The sequence below is a fragment of the Aythya marila genome (genome assembly GCF_965140915.1).
Source record: "Aythya marila genome assembly, chromosome: 22".
Classification (NCBI taxonomy): Eukaryota; Metazoa; Chordata; class Aves; order Anseriformes; family Anatidae; genus Aythya; species Aythya marila.
In genome coordinates this window covers 733,303-749,833 of record NC_139063.1, presented here as the reverse complement: position 1 = coordinate 749,833, position 16,531 = coordinate 733,303, and the positions used below count along the sequence as shown (strand labels likewise).

At 52.8% G+C, this 16,531-nt stretch overlaps 1 protein-coding gene across 1 annotated transcript in view; it reads left to right on the top strand.

Annotated features, from left to right (window-relative positions):
- MACF1 (microtubule actin crosslinking factor 1) overlaps positions 1-16,531 on the top strand; it is a 110,466-nt gene that overhangs the window by 80,292 nt on the left and 13,643 nt on the right. The window contains exons 62-86 of the mRNA XM_082777530.1: positions 319-645; positions 1,271-1,355; positions 2,221-2,462; positions 2,884-3,090; positions 3,797-3,916; positions 5,310-5,417; positions 5,775-5,993; positions 6,592-6,795; positions 7,351-7,357; positions 7,519-7,667; positions 8,832-9,063; positions 9,646-9,872; positions 10,883-11,005; positions 11,111-11,212; positions 11,617-11,718; positions 11,825-11,998; positions 12,105-12,260; positions 12,419-12,616; positions 13,000-13,128; positions 13,450-13,623; positions 14,445-14,600; positions 14,727-14,933; positions 15,065-15,184; positions 15,410-15,579; positions 15,770-15,929. Coding sequence (XP_082633656.1) covers positions 319-645; positions 1,271-1,355; positions 2,221-2,462; positions 2,884-3,090; positions 3,797-3,916; positions 5,310-5,417; positions 5,775-5,993; positions 6,592-6,795; positions 7,351-7,357; positions 7,519-7,667; positions 8,832-9,063; positions 9,646-9,872; positions 10,883-11,005; positions 11,111-11,212; positions 11,617-11,718; positions 11,825-11,998; positions 12,105-12,260; positions 12,419-12,616; positions 13,000-13,128; positions 13,450-13,623; positions 14,445-14,600; positions 14,727-14,933; positions 15,065-15,184; positions 15,410-15,579; positions 15,770-15,929 — 4,098 coding nt within the window. The remainder of the gene's footprint in view (positions 1-318; positions 646-1,270; positions 1,356-2,220; positions 2,463-2,883; positions 3,091-3,796; positions 3,917-5,309; positions 5,418-5,774; positions 5,994-6,591; positions 6,796-7,350; positions 7,358-7,518; positions 7,668-8,831; positions 9,064-9,645; positions 9,873-10,882; positions 11,006-11,110; positions 11,213-11,616; positions 11,719-11,824; positions 11,999-12,104; positions 12,261-12,418; positions 12,617-12,999; positions 13,129-13,449; positions 13,624-14,444; positions 14,601-14,726; positions 14,934-15,064; positions 15,185-15,409; positions 15,580-15,769; positions 15,930-16,531) is intronic.

Below are 16,531 nucleotides of genomic sequence, written 5' to 3'. Positions count from 1 at the left end.
TACGTGCAGAGAAGGCTGCAAACCCTTGCCCACTGATGTGGGTAACATTTAATTGATGTCAGTGCACCTCACGAGGAATGTATCTGCTTCTGGTTAGAAAAAACACTCCCATTTTCATGTTTCTGTTAAACTATTTTTTTTAGTATACTTTACCCGTTCACGGGTGGGTTTTGCATCTCCTTCATTCCTTCAGTTGCGTTCATCGTTTCTGTTCCCCCTTTGTTTGGTTGCGTTGTTTTGTTTTGTTTTATTTTGTTTTATCTCATCTTTTCACTCATTTTCGTTTCTGTTGTCCATTTTGTCCTTCCCGGCTTCCAGGCTCTAGAGGAAGAGATAGAGAGCCAGGCGGCCGACGTGGCTCAGGCGGTCAGAGTCGGGCAGAGCCTCTCCGCCCTGAGCTGTGCCGCCGAGCAGAGGCTGCTGGCAGAGAAGCTGGACTCTCTGCAGGGCCGCTACGGCGAGGTCCGCGAGTGGTGCTGCCGAAAGGCAGCGCTGCTGGAGCAGGCCCTGTGTAACGCCAGGCTCTTTGGGGAGGAGGAGGTGGAAGTGCTCAACTGGCTGGCTGAGGTCGAGGACAAGCTCGGCTCGGTATCCGTAAAGGATTACAAACGGGACGTCCTGCAGAAGCAGCATGCTGACCAGCTGGTATTTTCCATTTTCTTCCACGTTTATGTTATTTATTTCGTTGGCGTTTATTTGCTTTATTTTTCCATTTGTTTCTGGTCTGACTTTAATTTTAACCAGCAGCAGAACAAGCTTTGACTGTTGTAGGCTTGGAGAAGCGTAAAGAGATTTCATGTGCTAAAAACAATAATTGAAGCCCCAAAAAACGGGTTTCCCAGGGGAAACTTCAAATGATTCATTTGCTTTGTGAACAATGTCTGAGCGAGCTTGGCCACCCTGTGCCTTTAGAAAGCTCTTTGCCGTTTCCAAGAATGTGAATTTGAAAAGCCCGGTGGGTTTCCCAAGCTAGGCTGGCCACCGAGGAAGCAGTCTGCTTCCGCTCCGTGGGGGCTGTGAAAGCTCTTTGCAAGAGTAAGTTCTTCACTAATACGTACCCTAGGGTTTGGGGTGGGTTTTGCTCTAAGATTGGTCTCAGAAGGCCCAGTAAGTCCCACAGCAGGGGGATGTTGACTGGACTGGAGTCAGATCTGTTGTCCACCCCTGCTGTGCCAGCAGGTCCTGCTCTCCTAGCATCTGTCGGGTGCTGGCCAGCAGGACGCAGAGGTGACCGTGCAAAAGGTTAACCCCAGTTTGCCTTTCTGTCCAGGCCCTGAACGAGGAGATTGTGAACAGGAAGAAGAACGTGGACCAGGCCATTAGAAATGGGCAGGCTCTTCTGAAGCAAACCACAGGTAAGGCAGGAGCTGGGCGTGCTGGGCAGGCTCTTACGGGGTCTGGGAAGTGCTCCTCACTGGGAGGTCTGTGCAGAGGAGGCTGCCGTCCCTCAGAGCTGCTAGGAAATTCCCCAAGTAGCTGTTGTACAGCCAGACCTGGATGCCAAGCCACATGTGCTCCAGCTTAGTAAATCCCAAATACCAACCCCCAGCCCTGAGAGTGGCCATTCCAACTGGCTGCTCGGCGGTTCTCAGCACGGAGCGGCCCTGTAACACTAGGCAGGGTTTTCTCCTTGCATCCAGCTGCTAAATCACATGGAAAGAGGTTAAAAATACACCAAACCCTTTCCTAATATTGCTTTCCCATACTAAGCAGTTGTTGCTGTTGCCACGTGGGTGTGAGTTTGTGTTTATGAGTGGGAAGAGAGGTCGGGGCAATGCATTTCCTTCAGATGTGGTCTGCTCTGAGCAGATGTGCAGACCTCTGTCCTTTTGGGAGCCCTGGAGCAGGAAGAGGAATTACAAAGAATTTGGCTCGCAATCTCCTGTCCCCTCGGAAATAGCAGTAGAGAGTGAATTGGACTTTTTGTGGAGCTGTGACATATTAGCTGAGAGCTGAGTTCTGGTGGCTCTGGGGCTTGTGGCAAAGAGAGGCTTCACAGCACATTTCCTTCCTATTATAGGCAGGAGGTGGCCGTTACACTGGCTGGCAGAAAATGTCAGCTCTGAGAGTAGCTTCCTGGCTGTAAAAATAGGCTGCTAAGCTTCACTGCCGTGCAGAAAAGTGAGACTCACAGTAGCTACTTACGATGGGGGACCGGGCAGCTGGCTGCTCACACCCCCCTGTGCCCGGCGTCACTCAGCCCCTCTTGCTGTCCCGCAGGGGAGGAGGTGTTGCTCATCCAAGAGAAGCTGGATGGAATTAAGACCCGCTACTCAGACATCACCGCCACCAGCTCCAAGGCGCTGCGCACGCTGGAGCAGGCTCGCCAGCTGGCCACCAAGTTCCAGTCCACGCACGAGGAGCTCAACTCCTGGATGAGCAAGGTGGAGGAAGAGCTGGCGTCCAGCGGGGGACAGTCCCCGGCCGGCGAGCAGATACCGCAGTTCCAGCAGAGGCAGAAGGTGGGGAGCAGTGACACAGAATGCAGGGGACGGGGACACGAGGGCTGTGTGGGAGGAGAGCTGGTGAGGTTTGTTCAGTGCCTGGGCAGGGAGTGTGGGGTAGGCGGTCTGGGAGCACATTAGGTGGGGATGGGAGCAAGGGAACCCGTTGCTCCCTGGTGCAGAGCTGGTGGCTGCTGAGTCTCTGTGTTTGTGGGGAAGCCACCCTCCTCTTGTGCCTCCTCGGCACTCACACATCTGCTGGTGAGCAGCCCAGGTCGTGCACGTGCTGGCTCTGAGAACAGCTGGGTTGGAGAGCTCGTGGCAGCAGGGAGAAGGGGAGGAACCCGGTCACAAAACCGCCGCAAACCCAGCAGCCAGGTCTGCCCGGGTGGCTGGCACTGCCACCAGAAGGACATGTGTCTGTGTGTGCCTTCCCCAGGAGCTGAAGAAGGAGGTGATGGAGCAGCGGCTCGTTCTGGACACGGTGAACGAGGTGAGCCGGGCACTGCTGGAGCTGGTGCCCTGGCGAGCCCGCGAGGGGCTGGATAAGCTCGTCTCAGACACCAACGAGCGCTACAAGCTGGTCAGCGACACCATCAAGCAGCGGGTGGAGGAGATAGATGCTGCGATTCAGAGGTCTCAGCAGGTAATTTGATGAACTCTGCAGCCTCCAGGAGGGTTTCTGGGATGAGTGGGAGTGGGAGGGCCTGCACACTGCCGGACAGGATGGGGTTATTCGGGGTAGCAGCCTTGTCAGAAATGTTCGTTCTGTATGGAGTGGAGGCTGTGGAGTGCCACGAATAACTGCCTGTGCTGGCTTTGAGCACTGCCTCCGCAGACCTGAACATGCAACCAAAATTATCGTGTAAAGTAGAGCTGTCCCTTGCCCTGCAGATGGAGAGGGTGTGGAGGAAGGTGGCAGCCTCCCTGTGCTCGCTGTGTCGGTGATGCTCTGGGCCCAAAACTGCCGCAGGAGCATCCCCATGGGCCTGGCTGCCCTCGGCAGAGGGGAGCTCTCCTTCAGAAAGCCACGGCCCACGCTGGCAGGCATTCCTAAAGCCAACAATGTGTGTGTTAGTGCACGTGGCTGTGTTAACGTGGCCTCTGTGCAGCTGTTGGCCTTCCAAGCACAGGGGCAGGGCGTGCGGGGTCACCACTTACATCTTACAGAAGGGCCCTTGGTTTTTAAATGCTTGCAATGAGGATGTAGATGTCACTGGTGCCCTGGGTCCATGCTGGTGGGCACAGCGAGCTCCCTGCCCCGCTCTGCTCAAACCGGAGCAGAGATGGGCCCAGAGGCTGCTCTGCCCCCTGGCTTTGGCTTACGGCAGCCTCCTTTCTCCCTCCACCAGTACGAGCAGGCAGCCGACGCGGAGCTGGCCTGGGTCGCTGAGACCAAGCGGAAGCTGATGGCTCTCGGTCCCATTCGGCTGGAGCAGGACCAGACGACGGCACAGCTGCAGGTGCAGAAGGTACGAGCAGGGGGCTGCCAGGAGGAGCGGGTGGGCACGGAGGTGGTGGGCAGTGGGCAGTGGGAGGGAGAGATGGGGCTGGGGCTGGGGCTGGGGCTGTCTGTCAGGGCAGCGGAGCTCTGGAGGGGCTTCTGGTCTTTGTATGGCTGAGCCCAGAGCTCCAAGAGAGGTACAACATGTGCCCTTGGTAAGTAAAAGGAAAAAGGAAGGAGAAGGCTTTAGACAAATGAAGTGTTGGACATCTGAAGAGCCCTGAGCAGCTCAGGGTGCCAGAGAGCTGTTCACACGAGCTAAAGATGGAGCGAGCTGGGTCCCTGGGGCCAGGCTGCTGCTCCTGCCCAGGCTGCCCTCGCGGGAGGTGTTCCTTCCTTCCAGGGCTCTGCCCGGCCGTGGCAGCGAGCTCTACCTGTGTCTCGCAGGCACTGCTGGCAGGAGCAGCTTGGAGAGCTGTACCTATTGATTAATGAGGGTACTTTTACATTTGCTTTCTGCTCATTGTTCCTTCCAGTGGGGGACTCCTTGTTTCACTAGCTGCAGCCAGCCATGGAACAAAGAGGAGCTCTTCTTTTTTTGCCTTTCTTTTTTTTTTATATATCTTTGAGATGAGCTCATGCCTGAAAGAACGTGCACTTTAAATAAACGGCCCTTTTCTTCCCACACCAGCCTCGGCAATCAGAGCGGCATACATGCTTATTGGATTTTGTGCATTTAAAACACAAAAAAAACACACACACCACATTGTTATAACGGACGGGGACTGAAGCATCGAGCATTAAGTTAAATTGAGCTCAGCCTGGCTCCCCGCTGCTTGTGGATGTTGTTAATCATGTGGACCTGGGGAATGGCAAAGTTATGGGTAGAGGCAGTTCTGGAGAGCGTGGTTTGGGGGGCTTGAAGTATTCGCTGAACTGATCACAAACGGGTGGTGGAGCTTGTCCTGTGCAGGTGGGGAGGCCTTGGGACAGGGACCTGCACGCCAACGTGTGCCCTCACGCTCTCCCCCGAGGCACAGCAGTGTTTGACTGACTGCTACCTGTCATTTTTGGGGGGAGGACACACATGCAGGACAGTCACGGGTTTCCAATCCGTGGGACGATGACCTGGGTGTGGAAGTTGCTCGGAGCCTGACCTGACGCCTAATTTTGAGTGCCATGTTCAGGCCTTTGAAAGAGAGGGGTTAAAGCAGATGAGCAGTGAGAAAGCAATGTGGCTATCTGCCTTTTCAGCCAGCTTCTCGGTGTGCCACTGGGCGCTAGTGCTGAGTTTGGTGCGATCTCTGTAGTGCTGGGGCTGGGCAGCCTGGCGGGGCAGGAGGGCCCCTTGTGGGGCTGGGCAGGGGTGGTCGGGCTCCATTCTCATTCCTTCCCTTTCTTTGGACATTTCCTTTCTGCAGGCTTTTTCCATCGACATTATTCGGCACAAAGACTCCATGGATGAACTGTTCAGCCAGCGCAACGAGATCTTTGGGACGTGTGGGGAAGAACAAAAAGCTGTTCTCCAGGTGAGCCTGATGGATATTTAGTGCTGGGGGGAGACGGGGTGGGGGGAGAGGCGAGCATTCAGCTCTTGCACAGTCTGAAGCAGTTTAAAATTACTCCATCTTCAGGAATTCCCACCAGTGACACTTAACAGAGATCTCTTTATATTTATTAGCCTCTTTTATTGCAGTGTTTTTATTGCAGTGTTTGGGGAAGGAGAATAGTGAGATTTCTCAGGCTGCTTTAATTGGAATTACAGCTTGTGCACGTGGCTCGACGCCACCGAGCGCACCTCCTGCTCTTCCAGCTCACAGCATGCAGCTGGCAGCGTTCCTGTGCCCTTCTGCATCCATTGCTAACTCTCTTCCCATTCCTTTCAGGAGAAAACAGAGTCCCTGGTGCAGCAGTACGAAGCCGTGAGCCAGCTCAACTCAGAGCGCTACGCTCGCCTGGAGCGTGCGCAGGTCCTGGTGAACCAGTTTTGGGAGACCTACGAGGAGCTGAACCCTTGGATCGAGGAAACGCAGGCCCTGATCTCACAGCTGCCCCCTCCAGCCATCGACCACGAGCAGCTCAAGCAGCAGCAGGAGGACATGAGGGTAAGGCGGTGGCTGAGCCCGCAGCTCCTGCGCCAGCTCTTGCTGGGTCAGCACTTTGGGCTTGAATGGAGGTGCAGCACTCACAGGGCCAGAGCAGGCCATTTTTCTGATTTTTATTTTTATTTTTTCCCTGTTCTTTTCTTTCTGGGGATCCTACCTATGTAACACAAGGGTGCCTTGGTCATGCCACTTGGGAATCGCTAGATAAGTTGGGTCATTTCTTACTAAAATCCAGATGAAACCCAGGGGAGCCTGGTTGTCTCTGCATCTCATGCCTGACTTGCAGCGGGGAGAAGAGCATTGTACTTTTAGGGTAGAGAGATGCAAAGGAAGTTTTTGTTGTCATCTCCCTGGGGACCTCAGGGAGGGTCACCAGACAGAGCTGCCTGGGGCAGCGGGAGCAGGGCGGCGTGCCGGTGCACACCATGGGAAGAGCCGAGCCCCACGTGTTCGGCACATGCTGGGTCAAGAAATCCATGGTGTGCGTGCACTACCAGATGCAATCGTGGCTCTAGGAGTGTTGTGTGAAATAAATAGGCAGCAGCTCTCGGTAGACTTCTGAACAATTGTCTTCCCCCCCCCTCATCTTATTCCCTAGCAACTGAGAGAGTCTATTGCTGAACATAAGCCTCACATTGACAAGCTGCTGAAAATCGGACCACAGCTCAAGGACCTCAACCCTGAGGAAGGAGAGATGGTGCAGAAAAAGTACTCAACAGCAGAGGCCATGTACGCCAAAATCAAGGAGGAGGTGTGTCAGCGGGCTCTTGCGCTCGATGAAGCTGTCTCGCAGTCCACTCAGGTACGCTTCTGGGGTGCCAAGCAGCCAAGTCTGCTAAGCGTTTATTGCAGTCCCCTGGGGAAGCCATGTGCTTTGAAATGCAGTTTTATTCCTATGCTAGGATTGTAAAACCCTTTATAGGGCACAACATAGGCAGACACCTTCAGGGTAGTTTTCAGCTGACTGCTGAGCAGGGCCCCCGCTCAGTACTGACCGCAGAAGGAGGGGAGAAGGAGCTTGAATCTTGACATGGTAAATAGAGCAATAAATTTTTACAACCTTCATAATGATGCTCGTTCAAAGGGGCTGTGTTGGCATCCACCCAAGGTTGGGAGGGCCCAGAGGGCCTCCTTAAAGAGCTCGGAGAGATAAGTTTCGTTTCTGATAAGCAAAGCACTGCTGTGTGTGAACAGCCGCAGGATGGTTTGTATGGGAGAGCTAATTGCCATCGCCAGGGTCCGGGCATCTCGAGAGGAGACCCACGGATTGGTGGCTGCAGGATCAGAGATATGAAAGGAAGGGCAGAGATTGTAGGTGCTAAAGGTCATAAAGGGGTAAAGAGTTTCTGCCACACAGGTTCAGGGTTTGTGGTTCTTAGTTTTGTTTCATTTCACCCAGTGTTACTGTAGTGCAGTTGGTTTTTGTCATGTCTGGGTGTCTTTTTTTTTTTTTTTTTTTTAAATTTTATTTTATTCCTGTATTGTTTAGTCACTTCTCTTGGTTTGCACTTGTATTAACTCCAAGTTTTTCCCCCCCACACATCCCTCCCGTCTCATCTCTCACTCACATTGTGGAATGTGTTATCTGTGTGTGTTGCTGCCTGTTCCTGTCTTCCCCACATGGTCCCATTTCATTGTTGTGTTGACTACGCCCCACCATTGCAGATCACAGAGGTAAGCCCCACCATGGTAGACGTTCATTTACACTCTTTCCTTGGGCTGAAACAATTCTGTTTTACACCCAGGCTTTTATTTCTGGTTCATGCACAGCTCAGCTGAACTTGCTTAAGAACTAACTCTGAGGGAAAACAAAGTCACGTTTCTGAGATGGCTTTTGTTGCGTTGCTGCCTGGTTTCAGCCGTGGCCAGCTTCCACTGGGAATGCTTCGTGCAAAGCAGAGGTTTTGCTTTTGAAGCGGTTTGCACTGGTGCACAGAGCTTTCTGCTCTAGCTCAACTTCCCATTTGCTCCTGCTTGTTGGCTAAGGCAGTGTGCCCATGATCAACTTTGCACCAAGATCCCATCTCGTCTCTGCTGTTAGCTGGGACTGGGCAAAAGCCAATGCTGGTATCCTGTGGGGGGGCATGAGGAGCACCAGGGCTGGCAGCCCAGTGCAGCAGGGCTACCCTTGTTCCCACCCTTGTTCTCACCAGCAGAGATGACCTGGTATCTTCCAGGCCAAAGTTGACTTTTCTTCATTAAAAAAAAACATAAAGCCATATGTATATTCAAAAAAAAAAAAAAGCAAACTGTGCTAGACCCTCTTGGCTTTCTGATTTTGCTTTTGTTGAAGCCCCCGTTCCTTGGCAGCTCACTCTGCTCCTCCCTGTGCGCATGCAGCCTTCCCCCGTCTCCCCCTGACCGTGCCAGGGCGGTTTTCCTGCTCTCGTTGCACCAAGCGGAGGTTTCCTCCAGCACCAAACACAGGCGCTCTTCCAGCAGCGTCTCTGCGCAGCTGATAAAACAAATGGGATTTGGTTTTTGTGTCACGCTGCCCATCTGCCAGCAGCGGGACAGCAGTCAAAACGTGAATACTACGAGGTTGAGCATCATGACAAAGCGCTGCCGTGTTTGGTTCACAGTTGCCTGTGCTGTGAGTGTGTTTGGCTGACTTAGGGCTGGATTCCTTGGGGTTGGTGCAGCCCGGGGCTGTGTGCAGCACATAAGAGCCGAGGCAGGCACGAACAGGAGGCTGCAGGTGTAATTGCTGTTGCTGGCAATGTTTGTCCTCTCCGAGAGGCCGCTGGGCGCAGCGCTAAGGGCTGGTGCACAGGGAGGGAGCGGTGCAGCGCTGTTTAATCTCATCTCACCTGCCCGAATGACCTTGCTCCTCCCCAGTTCCACGACAAGATCGAGCCGATGCTGGAGACGCTGGAGACCCTCTCCACCCGCCTGCGCATGCCGCCCCTCATTCCTGCCGAGGTCGACAAGATCCGGGAGTGCATCAGCGAGAACAAAAACGCCACCGTGGAGCTGGAGAAGCTGCAGCCCTCCTTCGAGGCTCTGAAACGCCGCGGGGAAGAGCTGATCGGCAGATCGCAGGGAACAGACAAGGACCTGGCAGCGAAAGGTATCTCGGGGTGGTATCAGCCAGAGAATTGTTTCTCCTCTCTGTTTGTGGCTGCTCAGGCTGAGGTTTCAGCTCAGCTGAGCTGAGCCATCACCGTGAGCTGGTCTCTTGTGGCAACTGTTGGTGGTCCCCAGTGAAACGATTTGTTGGTGTTGATTCAGCTCCTAATGGAGGGAAGGAACATCCCCAGCACAAAAAGACCTGCCAACACAATTGGCACTAATTGGCACCTTTGTTGGCAGCTCAACAGCCAGCTCATGAACTGAGTGAGCATAGACTTCACGCTAGAGGTGGCCTGAACAGAGGTTCATTGGAGGAGAGTATGTGGGCAAATTTGTCCTGAGCTTGCCTGCACATAAATAAAGGCTGAATTTCTGCAAGCCAGGGTTTCTCCTGTCCCTGAGCAGCTCTCATAGTTAATGCTCTGATAGCCCCATCCGCCTTTAATTCCCATTTGAATATTCTGTTGGCTATTTCTAAGTGAAAAGTTTTTGTAAAGTGCTTTTGAGTTGTAAAAAAGTTACCTTGGGGCAAGATAGGACAGTCTTCTCCTTGACTGACTGTTTTCTTTCCTGCTGTCAGTAATCCAGGATAAGTTGGATCAGATGGTCTTCTTCTGGGAAGACATCAAAGCCCGGGCAGAGGAACGTGAGATGAAGTTCCTTGATGTCCTGGAGCTGGCAGAAAAGTTCTGGTACGACATGGCAGCCCTCCTGACTACCATCAAAGACACTCAGGACATCGTTCATGACCTGGAGAGCCCAGGCATTGACCCGTCCATCATCAAGCAGCAGGTGGAAGCAGCAGAGGTGAGGACCATGGGACTGTTCCTCTGTCTGGAGCTTGTTTGCACCCACCTGGTGAGATAGATTGGGATAGGTCTTAAATACGAGCATGGCCAAATGTGTCTGTAGTGAACGTTTGTAGGCAGTCAGTCAGATTATGAAACGTTTCTGTTGTAATTTGGAACTGCAGGGAAAAAACATAAGTGTATTTTACATTTACCTTCCCACCTCCACCACCCCCTGTTCCAGACGAGGAAATAATGCTTAAATCACTTTTTTTGCTACTGTTTTAGGAAGCTTATTGAGCATGCGGTCAGAGTTGTGTGCCCACATGTTTGAGTGATGTGGAAGCTTGCACGGTTCTGCTCCCAGTCTGTGTAGAAGGCATTTGAGTGCTGTCTAGCGTGGGAAGTGTATATTTAGATTTTGTTAGAGTGGAGATAAGTGTAAAGCTGGATGGGCTTGGATTTGTGTGTTGTTGTGTGGTTGTTTCAAGTAAATGGTGAAATCCACTTCAGGTGTTTGCATATTGACTGGGCTCGGACCTTGGGGAGATGGCGTGTTATGTTACATGTTGCTCTTTGCTAAGTTTGTCCTTTCTATTTTTGTTTTATAACCACTCTGACTTTGGTTTGCAACTTTTGAGTCTCAAAAACTAATTCCTGTATTGACAAAACATTCCTGTAAACAGAACATCTCTTGTAAACAACATCTCCAGAGAGGCAGTTCAGGCTCACGTCAAGCTAAATACAGAATTCCTTCTTTTAGTTCCCTCAAACCCTGCAAACAGCTGCGCTGCCACTCTGGCCAGAGGTGGGAGCAGAAAGATTGGTGGTGGCAGTGCTGGTGAGCAGGGCACCCATCTGCTTGCTTCGTGATGCAGCCCTGGGGTCTGGCCGTGGGCTGTTGGCCAGGATGCAGGACACGTCCAGCACAGAAAGGAATCTCTACGCTTTAGCCCTCCTATTTATGGGGAATTTTTGGAGGATCATTTAATAATAAGCATTTTCCTTTCACCATTATGTTGTATGCAGACTATTAAGGAGGAAACGGATGGCTTGCATGAAGAGCTGGAGTTCATCCGACTCCTTGGAACTGACTTAATTTTTGCCTGTGGCGAAACTGAGAAACCAGAAGTGAAAAAGAGCATTGATGAGGTAGGAAAAACAGCAGTCCCTCATTCAGATAAAATCAGGTAGGAGCAAGCGAGAGCTCAAGTGGAGGAGCCTAACAAATTCTGTGGGCAATCTTGTGTTCTGCAGATGAACAATGCGTGGGAAAATCTAAACAAAACTTGGAAGGAAAGGCTTGAAAAGCTCGAAGAAGCCATGCAGTCGGCTGTGCAGTACCAAGATACTCTTCAAGTAAGAGACAGGGCTGTTTATGTGTGGTGGGTAGACGTGGGAACATCACTGTGCATCCTCTCCCTGAAGCTGTGCTAGGCTTTACAGTAATGCAAGGCAGGAAAATGTCTCCTGCGTGACTGTTGACAGCCTCTGTTAGACCCTGAGCTTTCCAGCCAGCTCCAAGGAATAGCAAATGTTTGACTGCATTTGGCTTCCCAAGCCTGTCTTTGCTTCTGCACAGCAGAGCAGGATGAGCCTGGCTGCCAACGCTTTCTTATAGAGCAAGCAGGGAAAGTTTGCCCCACAAGGGAAAAAGTCTGGTGGCTGCCTGGTGATGGGGGCACCTGCCCCTTTTTCCCAGCTGGCTGTGGGAGAGCGTTGTTTGCCTTTCCCTTTGCTGACGGTGTCTGCACTCCTTTCAGGCCATGTTTGACTGGCTGGATAATGCCGTGATTAAACTCTGCAACATGTCTCCTGTCGGCACTGACCTCAACACAGTCAAGGAGCAAATGAACGAGATGAAGGTACGCGGGTGGAGCCGGGCCGCTTCTCTGGTGCTTGCTTTACATCGCAGAGCTCTCGCTCGAATGATTCATTTCGTTCTGGTTTTTGTCCTGCTTGTTTTGGCAGGAGTTTAAAATGGAGGTTTACCAGCAGCAGATTGAGATGGAAAAGCTTAATCACCAAGGTGAACTGATGCTAAAAAAAGCTACAGATGAGACAGACAGAGACATCATAAAGGAGCCACTGACAGAGCTGAAACATCTCTGGGAGAATTTGGGCGAGAAGATTGCTCACAGACAGGTACAGAGGAGATCTGGACTCTTGCCAGCGCAGGGTTGAAATTCACTCGGATGCTCCCCCTCCTTCCTGACTTAAACTTTCCTTTTCCTTCCCTGTCATTGCCCAGCACAAACTCGAAGCTGCTCTTCTGGCACTTGGGCAGTTCCAGCACGCATTAGCAGAGCTGATGGCGTGGCTGACCCACACTGAGGAGTTGCTCGATGCGCAGAAGCCCATCAATGGCGACCCAAAAGTCATCGAGGTTGAACTTGCAAAGCACCATGTGAGTAGTCTCACTGTGTCACTTTTTGATCCATTCCTGTTGCACAATTTTCTCTGACGAAGGGTTTGAGTTGGTTTGGTTCAAGTCCACAAGAGCACGCTGGAATTAACAGGGCGTTTACAGAGATGTCCAACATTTGCCCAACGTGTCTCATGTAGGTGCTGAAGAACGATGTCTTGGCCCACCAAGCAACCGTGGAGACGGTGAACAAAGCAGGCAACGAGCTCCTGGAGTCCAGCGCAGGGGACGATGCCAGCAGCCTGCGGAACCGCCTGGAGAAGCTGAACGCGTGCTGGGAGTCGGTGCTGCAGAAGACAGAGGAGAGGGAGCAGCAGCTGCAGTCCACCCTCCAGCAGGTCAGGGCACACGGCGGGTACTGGCCTGCACAGAGGGGAGCTGCTTCTGGAGCAAAGGGGAGAGGAGCTGGAGACCCTGGGCTTTCAGTGCCGAGCTTTCCATCTAACTGTCCTGGAGCAGTGCAGTGCGCCAGGACAGAGATGCGCAAGCTTCACAGTGAGATTTAGAAGCAGGCAGCTTTTTGTTTGCAAAACCAACTGTGTTTTGTTTATTTGCCAGAATGACATGGTTAAGGGGGTACCTTGTGCATCCCTCTTAACGCGCTGTTCAGTCCAGCGCTGCCTCTTTATCTGGTTTTGAAGCCAGCACAGCGTTAACCCTGGCGCATGATCAATGGTGGCTGATGTCATCTGATGGTGGCCGATTATATGTTCCCGAACAGGCCCAGGGTTTCCATGGTGAGATTGAAGACTTCCTCCTGTGGCTAACGAGAATGGAGAGCCAATTGTCTGCATCGAAGCCCACGGGAGGTCTGCCAGAAACTGCCCGGGAACAGCTCAATGCCCACATGGTAATTTCTTGGGGCAGGTTTTTAGTACTTTCAATTCCACAAGCTTTTGTCTGTTAAATATCAGCATCAAAAACTTCTCCTTTATGTGTCTGACGGGAAGGGAGATGAGAGCTTCTCTGCTCTCTTACAGATAAATTTGCACTTGATGCCTGGACAAGCATCACAGTGCTTTAAGCACCATCCTCTGCTCAAAGTGGCACGCTGCTGTCGCTGTGCTGCCTGCCCAGAACTTAATTTTCTCATCACCTTGAGTTGCAGCGAGCTGCAGCCCCTTTCTGAGCTCCTGCTTTGTCTAACGCTTCGGTGCTGCCTCGCTTGCAGGAGCTGTACGGCCAGCTGAAAGCCCAGGAGGATGTGTACAGCCAGCTGCTGGCCAAGGGGCGACTGATGCTGCTGAACCGCGACGACTCGGGCTCCGGCTCCAAGACGGAGCAGAGCGTAGCGCTGCTGGAGCAGAAGTGGTGTCTGGTCAGCACCAAGATGGAGGAGAGAAAGGTATCGTTTGCAGAGACACCGTCTGTCCTTACCCCACAAGATGGACCAACAGCAGGTGCCCCCTGCCTGCTGCTCTGCTCTACCCTGAGAGTGCAAGGAGACAGACAGGGCTGGAGAGGAGGGTTGTGTTTTTTTTTTTTTTAGTATCCTCTCTTGGGTTGCACAGGTTGAATTTGCCATCCAAATGGTGCTGCCTGAGAGCTGAGCTATTATTTATTTCTACATAGTTATAAAATTTGGTTAAATCACACAGAAAATGAGGGTAAAATTGCATTTGGATTAGTTTCGAGGAGGGGTGGTAAGAAACCTCCTGCAGCTCTGAAAGACACACTTTGTTGGTCCTCTGCGTGAGACAGCAGGCCAAATCCTCCTCTGAGCTGACTCCATTCTAGTGTTTTGGCCGGTGATGAGATAAAACAAGGGACGCGGTGGCCTCAGCCCAGAATAAATTTGTGGTGCTGCAGCTGTTGCCATCGAAATGTCATCCACCTCCCATTTACTGAGAGCTCTTCCCATGGTGATCCCTTTCTCGGGAAGCTGAGGGCGACGCAGCTGCTTGTGTGTCGATAATGGAGTTGTCTCCCCTTTCACGTGCGACTCTCGCCCGTGGGTTTTGAAAGAAACCAATTCTGAAGCGGCGGCTTTCATTGAAACCTCCTCGCCTTGGTAAACAAGTCGTGTTTCCTGGCCGAGTTGACGAGGTTCCCATTAGAGGCGCGTTTCAGCAGGGACACAAAGCCTGCCCTTGTCTGGGAAACCGCAGATCGGGAGCTCTCGCCCTCAGTGTTGGTTTTTTCCCCCCTCCCTCTCCACTGCTGCAGGCGAAGCTGGAGGAGGCTCTTGCCCTGGCCACGGACTTCCAGAACTCCCTGCAGGACTTCATCAACTGGCTGACGCTGGCTGAGCAGAGCCTGAACATCGTGCCCCCACCCAGCCTCATCCTCAGCGCCGTGCTGGCCCAGATCGATGAGCACAAGGTGTGCAGGATGGCTTCACAGGGTGGTGGGAGCAACTGTGGGACCTGAACCCCCACCCAAGCACACGGTGCTTGTGGGCATGTCCGGGACTCCTTACGGATAGGAGCACGTCTTTGCTGTTTGCAGGTGTTTGCCAACGAAGTGAACGCTCATCGGGATCGCATCATCGAGCTGGACCAAACTGGGAACCAGCTGAAGTTTCTCAGTCAAAAACAGGACGTGGTGTTGATCAAGAATCTGCTGGTGAGCGTCCAGTCCCGCTGGGAGAAGGTCGTGCAGCGCTCAGTGGAGCGGGGCCGGGCTCTCGATGACGCCAGGAAGCGAGCCAAGCAGGTGAGGAACACGGGGAGGGTGCGACAGACCCCGAGGCACGGCCAGCCCTGGGGGCAGGAGGTCCCGAGACCGGAACGGGACTGGAGGCAGCTTCAGTGTGAAGTTTCAAACTTGCTTCTGTTTCTTTGTAGTTCCACGAAGCTTGGAAGAAACTGATTGATTGGCTGGAGGATGCAGAGAATCACCTGGATTCTGAGCTGGAGATTTCCAATGATCCTGACAAAATCAAGCTCCAGCTCTCCAAACACAAGGTAAAGCTCTGATGGTGCAAGACTGGCGCTGGCCATGGGGTGGGAGGGCAATTTGTCAGGAGGGAGCGGGGCAATGTCTCCTCTGCTCTCAGAACAGGGGAAAGGCATGGCCGTGCTTAATGCTGCAGTAGAAAACGTACAGCCAGGGATCCACGTGAGAGCCATGTGTCTTCTTTGCGAGGTCAGGCTTTCTGAAGCAGTTTTGTTTTCCCTCCCCGTTCCCAGGAGTTCCAGAAAACACTGGGTGGAAAGCAGCCTGTCTACGACACCACCATCAGGACGGGCAGAGCCCTCAAAGAAAAGGCCTTGCTTCCAGATGACACTCAAAAGCTGGACAATTTACTGGGAGAAGTCCGGGATAAATGGGACACGGTGTGCGGCAAATCTGTGGAAAGGTAAATCCAGCCCCGGTGTCGTACCAGCAGGGCTTGTTTGCCAGGGGCTGGCAAAGCGGGGAGCAGCAGAAGGGAGGTTGGACCGAGAGCACGTGGTGATTTTGTGGGGTGGTCAGAGGGTGGAGAAGTTCACTGGGCAATGACAAAAGGAGATGTTCATGAAAGCTCACGGGGATATCTGTTTTTTCAGGCAGCACAAGCTGGAAGAAGCCCTCTTGTTCTCTGGCCAGTTCATGGATGCGCTGCAGGCCTTGGTGGACTGGCTGTACAAGGTGGAGCCCCAGCTAGCTGAAGACCAGCCTGTCCACGGTGACCTGGACCTGGTCATGAACCTGATGGATGCTCACAAGGTAAGAGCTCCTTCTGCAGTTCTTCTTGGGGATGTGAGCAGAGCTCGACTTCCCTGACTGCCAAACAACAGAGGAGCCAAAGCTGGTGGCTCGCCATGGAGCTGCTTTTCTCACTGCATTGAGCTGGACAGGGAGGGCAGAAACAGGGTGAACAAATGGGAAGAAACGTTTCTGTTCCTGGAAGGGTTTCAGGGCCTGGAGCTGTGTTCCTCCAAGACACTACCAGATAGACCTGTTGAGGATTCGGTTTTGAAGAGGTGGCTGAGTTTATAGTCCTCTATAAACTTTGGTCTTGGCAGTTCTCTCCAGCGTGTCTCAGAAGCTGGTGCTCCCAGTTTTGGATTAGGTCACACATGAAATCTGCAGACAGGGCTTGGGCTTCTGCTCAAAGCAGCTGCTTGCACTGCAGCCTGAACCTTCTGCTCTGGGTCACGGCCACTCTGCAGGGTGCAGTGGTGCCAAGTCTGGGCTCCTGCCCTTCTGAGAGCTTTGACAGTGCTGAGTTCTCTGCCCGTGTGCACTTAGGTTGAAACGTGCTAAGGTGTTGCATGTGCTGGCCAGCTCCCAGCCTGCCTGCCATCCCACCTAGCTGGGCAGTGGGT